This window comes from Ptychodera flava, chromosome 12 (genome assembly GCF_041260155.1).
Source record: "Ptychodera flava strain L36383 chromosome 12, AS_Pfla_20210202, whole genome shotgun sequence".
Lineage (NCBI taxonomy): Eukaryota > Metazoa > Hemichordata > Enteropneusta > Ptychoderidae > Ptychodera > Ptychodera flava.
In genome coordinates this window covers 7,518,164-7,530,587 of record NC_091939.1, presented here as the reverse complement: position 1 = coordinate 7,530,587, position 12,424 = coordinate 7,518,164, and the positions used below count along the sequence as shown (strand labels likewise).

The 12,424-nt window shown below is 37.5% G+C and overlaps 1 protein-coding gene across 9 annotated transcripts in view; it reads left to right on the top strand.

Moving 5' to 3' along the window:
• LOC139144861 (uncharacterized) overlaps positions 1 to 7,672 on the top strand; it is a 50,657-nt gene extending 42,985 nt beyond the window's left edge. For all 9 annotated transcript variants that reach the window (XM_070715674.1, XM_070715673.1, XM_070715671.1 and 6 more), the window contains one exon: positions 2,357 to 7,672. In XM_070715674.1, the coding sequence (XP_070571775.1) occupies positions 2,357 to 2,403 (47 nt within the window). In that variant the 3' untranslated portion in view covers positions 2,404 to 7,672. The remainder of the gene's footprint in view (positions 1 to 2,356) is intronic.
• Positions 7,673 to 12,424: the final 4,752 nt, after the last annotated feature.

Below are 12,424 nucleotides of genomic sequence, written 5' to 3'. Positions count from 1 at the left end.
TCCTGCTGAAACCTTGCCGTTTTAATAATTGTTTAGAAGGAACTTTTAGAGGCGTACAGTTTGTATGACAGTTAGTTGCCAGGTCAAGTTGTTGAATTCTTGGCTAATCATACAGATATGACTTAAGGTAGTATGTGCCTTGAAAGTGAAAAACTTTTGCTCAACTTTACTCAATGAAACTTTCACACAATCTTTACTCAAAATCAAGAATAAATATCAGGGGTCATTGTGCAAACTTTGTTACCAGAGAAACAAATTACCTTAAATTTGCCAATTTTTGAGTTTCAAAATGGCTGCCTTCTCTTTGGTAACTCTATGGAAAAAATTAAATTTTTGATTTTCACAGAAATAAGACAGTGAAAATTTTGTTTAGTTCATGAGCTTCAAAATGAGCCCCCAAAAGTGGTAGATAAAAAAAGTATAGTAAACATTTTTGAGTCCGAGTATCTGTCCCCAAGACATGCTGCCTTGACAAAACCAGTGAGAAATAGGAGAAATCTAGACGGAAAGATCCGTCACTCGAGGACGCTTGAGACGCAAGCGTAGAGAGCGCCCTCGAGTGACGGATCTTTCAGTCTCGGAGAAATCCAGACACTTCCATACATGCAATTAATAGAACAATGACAACTGTGTACCGTTTAGTTTCCAGCAGGAAGTGTGCAAGTTCTTTTTGCTGGTTTGTGTGATTTTCATTGGCAGTCAAGATTCTGCCAAAACAGCTTTTCATCTGACCAGTTTTATGATTCTAAGGAATACCCCAGTATTCCCCTTGTGTGTCCTTTTTTAGCACATATTTTCTGGTTACCAAGGAATGTTTAATAACAGCAAAACATGACATATGAATGAATGAATGAATATCAACATTTTGAATATCGTAAGTGGACCAACAGATTCACTTCTGTAATTATAAATAATTAAAGTACCTAGTAAATTAGATATGCTGTGTCACTCAAACATACCACACATTGTTTTATCAATATGTTGGTGGCAAATATACAGTGATATTATTGGTCAAGGCTTGAAAATGACAGTGATATATTTGCAATATAGTACAACTGGAATGTTCAAACACGCATGAGCTCTCAGAGGTAAAATCCCTTTGGATCATTTGACACCAAACTTTCATACTGTTATAATGTAGTAACAATAAACTAACAAGTAAATAGTATACCCCACTGGTTTGACCAGTTTACTGTGCATGCACCTGCTATCACTTATGAACTGTTCAAAATCTCATGGTACACCTGTTACCAGGGTGGTTTATCACTTAAATATACAATTCTCAATTCTCCCTGTATGAGTTACTCTGATCCAGACAAAGTATTTTCTAAGATTCTCAACAGATGCATTTGACATCCCATTGAAAACAATTTGGTAAAATAAGTGGGAAACTATTTTGTAAAAGGTTGCCATGGAGGTAGATATATCCTTGACGTGTACGTCGTGTGCTAGTACATGTGTGTCATATGAGTATGTCATCTTTGCTGAGTACTTTTGGAATGTTAATAAGGAGCTGATTATGTATCAATATCAGGAAACCAAAGTCTACTGCAAATACGGGTTTGATGGGAAACAGATCGTTTTGTCATATGGGATCAGAGCAAGAAATCCAGCCAGTAAATGTACAAGCCAGTCCCGTAGTTTTATTATAAAGGGACCATTGGAAACTGAAAAGATCAGCAGCACAGATTTGATATGTTACCATTGCTGTATATGACGCAATTGATGTCAGTGCTTATATCCTGAGGTGATACAGAAGGATACAAGTTGTTAGACAACTCTTTCAAACAAAAATACAGCTTACTGGTGAACCCACCTGTGTTTAAAAAGCAGATACCAAGATAATCTAACAGGGAGAGTAGCCTATCACCCAATTCTTTGTTGTCATAACATGCAAATTTCTAGAGGAATATTTTTACATAGGGGTTCAACTGTTCTAACATGCATACCAAAGAAACCCTGAAATTTAAAATTCTACTCAAGGAGACTTTCCTAGGTGAATTTATTCATCGATTTGGTCAGTGTCCAAGAAAAACAGGCTGAAAAACAAACCTGTAACTTTAATGAGCAATCCTCCTGTATCTCTTTTAACTTTTTTTTCAGTTTTCTGATTTAGTTAAAGCAGAATTGAGCAAAAGACATACGGTGATAGCTCTTGCTGATTGGTCAACACTCGTCACATGGTTAATTTGCATACTGAGTATTTAATACATTTCAGGTGTCACAGTCATCTATGGCTATCCATAGTGATGTACTGTTTGTATGACAAATTAATAGAGGTTCATGTACCACAATGAAGATTCATTTGAAAATGGAGTTTTCCACTGATTATGTTACTACCGATTTCTTTTTTCAGAATTTGAAAAAGTAGTGGGAGCTGACAGTACTGGAGAGTTGGTTTGAAGCGAAAGAGAAATATCGGATCTGAATCAAAGAGTCATCAAACGTGGTGTGGTGCTAAGCGGACTGCGATCAAAAGAAATGTGAACCTCCAGAAATTTTATCTCAGAAGATTTAAAGAAAGAAGAACACATAAAACTTACAGTGTTGTATAATAAGATAGTAGCCGAGAATCAAATATATTTTTAAACATTTTTGTTATGTGTATATTTACCATTGCAACCACAGTGTGTTGCACAAGAGGTAGCTGCCTCATCCACTCAGTTTTATATCCTGCAATTGAAAATCTGTTGAGATATAAACATCTTATCAAACAAATTCACCAAAAAGAAGAAAACTGAATTCAGGCACTGAGTTTGATATCGTTGAAATCACAAGTGACTTTGCCCTGACATCTATAGAGACACAGGTGAAAATACTGTAGTTTTAAATGATGATTTCCCCAAAAATATTTTGGATTCAGAGTCTAGCTAAAGAGAATGAGAACAAAATCTCCAAAAATATTAAATGGCTTTTAAAAAGTACACCAACATTTCATGCAAAACAAAAGTCAAACATTTATATGAAGGGGACATTGGGAAAGCAAAATATGTCCATTATAGGCAGGGCTTCTTTTTACACTTGTAAAATTCTATTCAACTTGCAATATTTGGCTTGAAAAACTTGTCCCTAGATAAAGAAGTATCTTTAGGTGATGATTTTCCATGATAAGAAATCACACTGGACATAGTTTGATCAAGTTCACATAAGTGCCATTTAGTTCATATCTTCTAAGATGATATCTTTGCTATATTGAACAAAATTGAACATCTTTGTTTTTGTGCCCGCAGCTCAAGATTTATTACGTGACATTTATTTTGCTAATTTTGTACTTCATCAAAAATAACTGTTACCAAGTAGCGATCAAACACCACGAACAAAGAAACACTTTTGTTCCAACATCCAGAAGTGATGTTTCTTACAGTTTTTGTAGTGGGAGGTTTGACCTCTGACCTTGATGTGCACTCTGACCTTTGTTTAAATCAGGCTAATACGCTGAATGCTTCACCTTTTATAAAACAAAATTTGTAACAGAAACAAGAGTTTGTCAAATGAGACAGGTAGTAAAAGTGATTTTGTTCAAAACGTCGGCTTTTCAAGTACTTAAGAAGCATCTGTCCTTACTTCAGGTTGTGTTTATGTGCTAGAAGTCTTTCAGTACATTTTATTAGTGTAACAAAATTTTGATGTTGTTGTGGTATTTTTGCCATCAAAATTTTGTCTAAAAATTTCACTTCAACATAACTCCATAGTTTTAATGATTATTCCAAAACGATTCATTTTAATAGAAAAGATTGAATACAGATTTGAATTTGTATTCAATGAAAATTTGAGTACAGAAAGTTGGACTTGTGTTCAATAAAAGTAGAAATTTTGCCGTGTCAGTTTTGTAGCCATTCCCAAGAGATGTTATGAGGCAAGACATTGTACTGCAATGTCTTTCACTCTTTTTGCGTGATGGATTATAATTTATTGACAGAGGGATGTTTTTTGCGTGTTTCAGTGAATACATCAAGGTCTGCTGTGGGTTTTCACAGAGAGGGAGTATTTGATTTACTTACACAGATTGCATTGTCAATCAAACGCAAATCAGAGAAAAAAGTTAATGAAACGTATCGGTATGCTGTGTCAAGATATCTGTATTTGAGTCAGTAAGTTTCCTGCATATTAATGCAAACACAAAAACAGTTAATTCAACAGTCGTCAGAAAGTTGAGTAACATATTAAAGTGGATTGTCAGGCCACTGTCCCATGGTGGTCCTGAAAAGACTTTCTCAATTCTTGAGCCAGCACTTTATTTCTGGTCCATGATACTATGCAAGATATGTCCACCGCTTACTGTGAAAAGAGGCCCGTGGTTTATAATGATGTGCAAACAAACAAAATATAATGCTAATTTTTTTTAGCTCTCTTGTGAATCACAAACTTGACTGATAAATCTCAAATGATGATACAGCTGGTGTTGTGCCTACTTAATCTTAACAAAAATTTCACACTATTTTTCTATGATTTTCTAAATAATTTGAAAAAAATGATGTCCAGGCATTTCAGAAATTAAAGCTAATTAAAGTGTAATTAAAGTGTATTTTTGTTAAGGTTTTGTTAAGAGTAATGGACTGTTGTTTGAAACACAGCACCTTTTGTGCCTGCTGCCCAGTTTTGCTACTCTTGATATGAAAATGGTACGAATGAAAAGAGATCCACAGATATACAAAGGGAATAACTAGTACAGCGACTAATGAACGATGCTAACATTTATGGGCTGACTACTCTCCCCCCAAAAAAATCATGAATTATACAACAAAGAGATGTTTAGTATAGTAGAGGTCAGAGTTCAAACATGTCATAAACCATGGAGTGCCATATATGGTTGTCTTCTTTCTTTAAAAGCGAAATTACTCAGAGGTTCGGTGCCTTCAGTCTTGCAACCACGAATATGAAAATCTTTTTTGTATAAATCGATCAGATGACACCTGTACTTTGATGTTGTTGCACTTTGTACCATGAACACTAATCTATTAGTAGGAAGTTGTAATTTCCTGGTAGCTGTAGTCAAGAGGCCACAGTAACGTATAGTGTTATCGTCGGTAGGGATAGTACTTACTTTGTACCAGGGGGTGCCACAGTCAAAGCACAAAAGTTATTGCAGTAAGGCATCATTGTATTTCTCTGTCCAGGGGGTGCCACCACTAGGTGTTAAATGCTATTATGATCACAGAAGTTTGCCAATGGATGTTCTTATATTGATGAGTATTTTTAGCAATATTGTCCAGGGCATGGCTCTGTTAAGGATCAAGTGATTGTACACAAATGCAATGTTGTAACTGCCTAGCTACAAGTTTTAGAAACTGTGGCAAAGCAGTCTTTTCTTGAAAATCAAATTTTATCAGTAAGCTTTTCTTTCTATATCAGTAGGACTTCACATACAAAAAAAATGGTTGATGAATTTGCCATAAGTAGACGGCAACGTTCAGACACCAAATGCTGAAACCCCCACAGTGGGTGACTTACCTTGTTCTTTGTTCATTTGAATCTAGAGACATCAGTTAATCAGTAGTTACTTGTAGGTGGTGGCGGGATTCAAGAGAAAGCAAAAAATTTATTTTTTTTCTCCTTCTTCTTCGAACCGAGTTAGAAATGTATATTGTATAGGATGAGTGGATGTGTGGCAGTGTTAGCTAAGACTGTGTAATGGATTCTAATTTCAAAGAATGTCATATAGCATATTCCATGCTAAGTTTCAACTGTACTTGAGTATGTTCTATATTTGAACTTGGATTTCAACAGTCTATTTACAGTGGTTTGTGTGTGTGCAAGCGCTAAAGCTCATTCCAGTATACAAGAAATGCAACATTCCAATGTTTATAATGATTCAAAAGCACTATAAGTGTAAATTTGCGATATTCCACATGACTGAGAATTAAAAGTGTTGGAAATATTGTTTGTCATGAGTTGATTTACTCGCTGGTAAGTCAGCTAACTATGTGGATAGATATGTTGATAATTTCTTGGTTTGTTGTCATTGACAGGGTGAATGCTGTACTCGTTACATGCTGTGCATCCTTTCGTTTTCAAGACATTGTACGTAGCCTCATGAACAAAAACCTGCAAGAATTTTTATTGTAGAGTTTAGGTTCCATGAAAATGGAGAGTAAATCAGCTGATTAGAATACTCATAAAAAATCTATGACATTTGTAAATAATTGCAAAATTTGTAATTTTTTGCCATTCCACTTTTCTTCTTTCTTTATATTTTGTATGTTGCTACGGTGATGGCTGTATATATCTGCAAAAATCGTTTTTTGAGGTGAAAAAGAAGAACATCATGTGTTGATTATTCATGTTATTTTCACCTTTAGATGGGCTCTATTATTGATATCTACCCAGTTTGGATGTGTTCGTTATGATAATTAAAATCATCACTTGATCTCTTCTGTAAATTTTTGATCTTTTCCAAAGTTATTTACTATGCATTCCAGCATTTTCATCCTTCGAAGCCAGCTGCCTGTTGTCCTTTCTATCCATCGTTGTTTTCACAAACCAAATCTCAAAGAGTGTTTCCCAGTCAGGGACTCAAAAAATATTATTGAGAAGCTTGTGTTAGTGGTCGGTTATTTACAATATGAAGGGACCAATCTATGTGAGATTTGTCAACTTTGACCCTTGTCATTCATGACCTTTGACCTAAGATGTAACTTTTCTTTGTATTACTCATGATCTTTCATATATCTGATGTCAGCACCTAGCAAGACCTTGAACTTGAACATCTGTAGATTAAATGAGTCTGGAGATTTGAGAACATTGATATTTGTTAATTTCTGCTTTCGTGTATCAAGTCCGAGCATGCACAAAAAAAACTTTTGTTCTCACATGGCGGTGTCCTTCTTTTGAAAGCAGCTGTCCTTTGTACTAGATTTCTTGTTACTATTAGTCCACTTATACTTTTTTCAACCTTTCTTTCATCGTTTAAAAAAGTATTTTTAAGTCGCCTCGTCAGTGACGGTAATTTCCATATGAAGAAAGTAATGAATAAGGAAAAAGATGGGGCGCATTGTGTAGTACTTGTATACTGTGAACATAATTACTTTGTTAATTTGTGGTGATAGTGCTTTTCAAAGTGATGTATTTTTTTCAAGTTCCATAGCTTCTTTCTGAACAGACAGTAGTGTCTTGTTAGGGAATATACTGCACCACAGATTTTTGACTCTCAGATTGTTGATGTAGTGAAATTCAACTCCTGTGTCCTTTTATTGAAGCAGCTCGTGCTGGGATATTGTGTAAATTGTAAAACAACTGTAGTTTCAAAGTTGCAATGCTATCCTTTCTTTTCGTAAAAAGGTCAGGTAGATATTGTAAGCTTTTTACTTACACTGACTGCCCTCACGTCTCTGTAATGTTCGGTAATTCATACAGATTGGGACTTTGCATATGCTGGACAGAACAAGTCCCCATTTTTTAAGACCTTCCTTGCCTAACTGGTGCGTGAACAATGTCATATATGGTCTGTGTAGACTTCTAAAATGTATAATTCGACAGATTTGTTACATTGTAAAGTTGCAAGTGATATACCTATCAGAAAGAGGAACTTTATACAAAAATTGCTGTACATTGGGAAATTTCTTCAGGTGTTTAATGTGACACTTACGTTTTCCTTGAATTGAAATTTGTAGAGATCTCTTTCAAGTATTTGCTAAGATATAAAAAATACATTAAATGTCAATAATTTACCACATTAAGTTGGTGTTGTGTCTTTATTTTTGCACCTAGGTGTTTTCTTATGTACTTACGTATACCGTATACCGCAAGTCTGAGAGACAAGCGCCCTCAGTGATCAACTGACCGCCAATTCTGGTTTAACTGTATGGAGAAAAATAAAATTTTCGATTTTCGACCAACAAAAACGCTGAAAAGATTTTATAAATAATCAGCTTTAAAATGAACCTCCACAAGTGGTAGAAAAGTCTGAATAACTGTTGCCGAGGTGCATTCTACCCTAATCCATTCAAAAAACTTAGTGTGTTACATGCTTTCTAGAAGACATTTAGTTGCAAAACTCTCGGGCATCAGCTCAAAATTTCTCCGATTAATGGGCATGAAAAACAGCATTGCCCGCGTTGAACTCTTTCATTCCAGTGAACTTGTCGGGTCAATGACTCTAAGTGACCCCATGTCAATTCCAAGTGCAAACAATTGTTTATTGGTTGGTTGTTTTGATTTTTTTTGCTTTTTTCGTTTGTTTTTTTATATCTAAACTTGTTTTTAATTCCAGTTGAAACTTTATGGAGATTAGTTGACTGCCAGGTACAATGCCGTCAAAGATTGGTTACCCACGAAGATAGCCCTTAAGGAAAGTTGTATCCCAGTTGGATTTTTCCTACATGCAGCCATGTTTGTGTAACTTTAGATTCAGATGTGAAAGATAGGAGATAAAACGGTTTTTTACTCCTAGGGATGTGTAAAGTCAGTTGAGGAGATAGCGTCAGTAAATGCTAACCCCTCAGGGATGCAGAGTCGAGTACTCGGCCGTATGGGGGCGTATTTTGGGCAGCCCTAACAGAAATCAAGAGTTCCGTAGGAGCGCCCAAGTTTCAAAAATTGGCCGGCTTGTCCCATTTTCTCTCTTGAAATTCAAATGAATGAAATCGCTTTGAAGTTCGAGCTTTAATTCAACAATGTAATTGACCTTTTCTCAACACACCAGGTCAAATATTGGGTGAAAAGCCTCCAGAGGGAGGTAAACTTAAGGTTGTATGCGCCTCAATGAAAGACTTTTGCTCAAACTCTCGACAATTAATATTTCAACCATTCGCTTTCAAAATCAAGAATAAAAATTTGGGGTCACAGTGCAATTTTTTGTACTAGAGAAACAAATAACCCAAGATTTACTGATATTTTAATTGCAAGGCTGGCTGCCAACTCTGTTAACACTAAGGAGGACAATAAAATTTTCAATTTTCAACAAACAAACACGCTGAAATATTTCAATACACCAACAGCTTCAAAATGAACCCCACAAGTGGTAGAACAGAAAGAATAGGGCCGTTCAGAGTTTACGTCACTGTTCTCTCATTAATATGCAAAAATAAATATTTGTCCGAATTTTTAGATTACGCTTTTAAAAATTACGCATGCAAGAACGACGAAAATACATCTCAGGGGGCGACTGCTAGTGTAACAGTGAATACTAAAAAACATATTCACGACTCACAGTACAAGCTGCAAAGACAGCCACGCATGCAACATTGATAAAATTTGTCCGCATTTCAAGCTGCGTGTCCGATGTCGCGCGCGTACAGCTATATTTAGTAACACACCTGTAACCGTGAACAGCGCTATTGAAAAAGTTTGAGAGTCCGAATATCTGTCCCCGAGACGAATTCTACCTTAATCCAATAAAAAAACTAAGAGTGTTGCATGCTTTCTAGAAGGTATTTAGTGGCGAAACTGTCAGGCATCAACTCAATAAGCTTAATTCCCACCGATTAATGGGGACCAAAACAGCAAATCATAGCCCGCGTTCAACTCTTCCACTCCAATGAACTTGTCTGGTCAATGACCCTAAGTGACCCCATGTCAATTCCAAGTGCAGACAATTGTTTGGTTGTTTTGATTTCTTTTGCCTTTTTAGGTCTTTTTGCGATGTCTAAACTTGTATTTAAAGCGCAGTGGTCGTCGCGCTGCGCATCCTCCTGAGGGGGTCCCCCTCTGTTGTAAACAAATCCAAGAACGCCGCACATGTTACCGGTTGATTGTAATGTTTGCGATATTGCCGCTTGTTAAAATGGCGGCTGATCTGTCACAAGCATACCAACTATCCAAATGTAACACGCAATAAAAGGTCAATTAATCTAAGTTAAATATCTGCTGAATATTGAACAATGATTGCACGCTGGATTGAGATCACATTTGCTCATGATTTTCTTGAATCAGTTGAATGGGCTCCTACTGTTATCGCTCGAGCCATAGAGCTAGACGTACGCATGTATACGCCAACAGACTATCAACGACCGGGCTCTAGTTTTCGACATCGCTAGCAAGGACGAGAGCTTTCATTTCAAGAGGCCCGACAGGAGTACAAGTACAACAACCCAAACTACAGAAATTTACAGCTCGCAGAGCAATGCCCGCTGCAGCAAGAAGCATCTCTGCATCTGTTCCGTTCCGTGGTCTGTATGAACGTCCGTGTCAAACCGGGTATATGACGCGCTACACTCGGCTGTGGAGAATCCAACTCAACTACAAAGTTTACCCCGTTTGTGGGTGCAAACGAGAATTCCGAGTACAGGTATCAAGTCAAGCGAAGGACCTTTCATAGGTCTTCTTGTTATGTGGGGGTTATCTCACTTGAAAGAGGATTCAGACCTACCCGGCAATCAGGAGGTACAACAACGAAGTTTGCCCAGCACCGGTAGGCCTACACCAGCTAACGGTTGGATCACTGCCATGACCGTGCACAGGTCCGGGGCACAGGATCTCTCGATACGTCTATGCACGGTGTAGCCGTGCAATTTCCCTGCCAAATGACGCGAAAACCCGCTCGTTTTGTTTATTGTTTTCTGTCATTTTACTGTTTCTTACCACGTAATATTAGGAGAAGTAAGACATGGTGATCAACAGTTGGTTGTGGGCCAAGTCGTAGCGGGCCGGTACGTTGTGGGACCGGATTCTCTATATCCGTGAACGTCAATGCGGTGACCGTCTCCCAACAACATCTCACGTGTCCTGCTCTGGCTTGCCGATCATGGTCTTGAGTGTAATTTTTGTGTTAGGCATTGTGCTTGTTGCTGGTCTACATATATAGGCAATGTTGATCATTTTAGTCATGTATTTTCACTGTACTGTACATAGCATTGTGTACAACCAGCGTGACCGCGCGCGATCATCAAACCCATTTGTTCACTGTGTCTGCGTGCAGTAAACTCAGCGACATAATGTGCTGAGTGTAGTGTCCCAATTTTCGTAGCTCTACACGAGTTTATAGATAGAAATACACCACGGAAGTTCGTTTCCGATCTTAATATTTTACTATTGCATGATGTTGAGTCTTACAATGGCCTTAACAAAGTGGGGGACTGCTCCCATCTCACTCCTATTGAAGTTGAGAAGACTTATGTTTACAAACATTTATGTTTATCAACAAAAAAATCACGCACGCGCAGCGCGACGACCACTGCGCTTTAATGTCAGTTGAATCTTTATGGAGATTATGCAGATTAGTTGATTGTCAAGCAGAATGCTGCAAAAGATTGGTTACCCACGAAGATAGTTCGTAAGTAAAGTAGTATCTGAGTTTGATTTTTCCTACATGCAGCCACGTTTGTCTAAGTTTAGATTAAGATGTGAAAGGTAGATGATAAAATAGTTCTTTACTCCTGGGGATGTGCAAAGTCAGGTGAGGATATAGCTTCAGAAGATGCTGACCCAGTAAGATCCGCCGGAACGCCCAAAGTTTCCAAAATCGGCCGAATTTTCCCATTTTATCTCTTGAAATTCAAATAAACAAATTCGCTTTAAAGTTCAAGCTTTAATTCGAGCATGTAATTTACCTTTTCTCAACACACAGCCCCTCAGCAAATCAATTGTTCGGTTTAAAGCCTATAGGGGCAGGTAAACTGTGAGGTAAACTAGTAAACTGTTTGAGAGTCCGAATAACTGTCCCCAAGCCTAGCAGCGGTACTGTGGCGGTGACCCTTGATCCGAGCGCGTTCGATAGGCGCCACTAGGACCGCTGCGAGATCACAGCTAGGGCGTTACATGCTTTCTGGAAGACACTTTAGTTTCGAAACTGTCGGGCATCGGCTCAATATTTTCCGCCGATTAATTAGGACCAAAAACAGCAAAGCATAGCCCGCGTTAAAATCTTTCACTCCAGTGAACATATCGGGTCAATCACCCAAAATTTTAAGGTGACCCCATGTCAATTCCAAGTGCAGACAATTGTTTGTTGGTTGGTTGTTTTAATTTGTTTTGCTTTTTTAAGTTTTTTGCGACGTCTAAACTTGTTTTTAGTTTCGGTTGTAAGTAGTTCACTGTCTGGCGGAATGCCGTCAAAGTTTGGTTACCCAGGAAGATAGTTCATAAGTAAATTAGAACTGAGTCTGATTTTTTCGTGTTCTACGCCCTGAAGCGTGATGAAAAGTCTAGCTCAGTCAGCATTGTTTTTTTTTAATTGAATTTAAGTCCGGACTAGCATTCATTTGCCATCAATAACATTGACCATCGTTTTTACACTTTCATATACAGAGTATTTGCCAAATAGAATTCTGTTATTCTAGCATGCTGTGGGAGTAGAACAAGAAACTACAGTCGATACACAGAACAAAACATACTAGGTTTGCCAAAGGTACACCTAATGTCCCTTTTATACAAATGTGTTTATTGTGTCCAGTTTTCCTGATAGGTGAGGGAAGTCATCCTGTGTCCAAACCTTTCTCATGTGATCGCAAAAGGGACAATAGCTGTAATTATGTTTAGCTCTTTATTG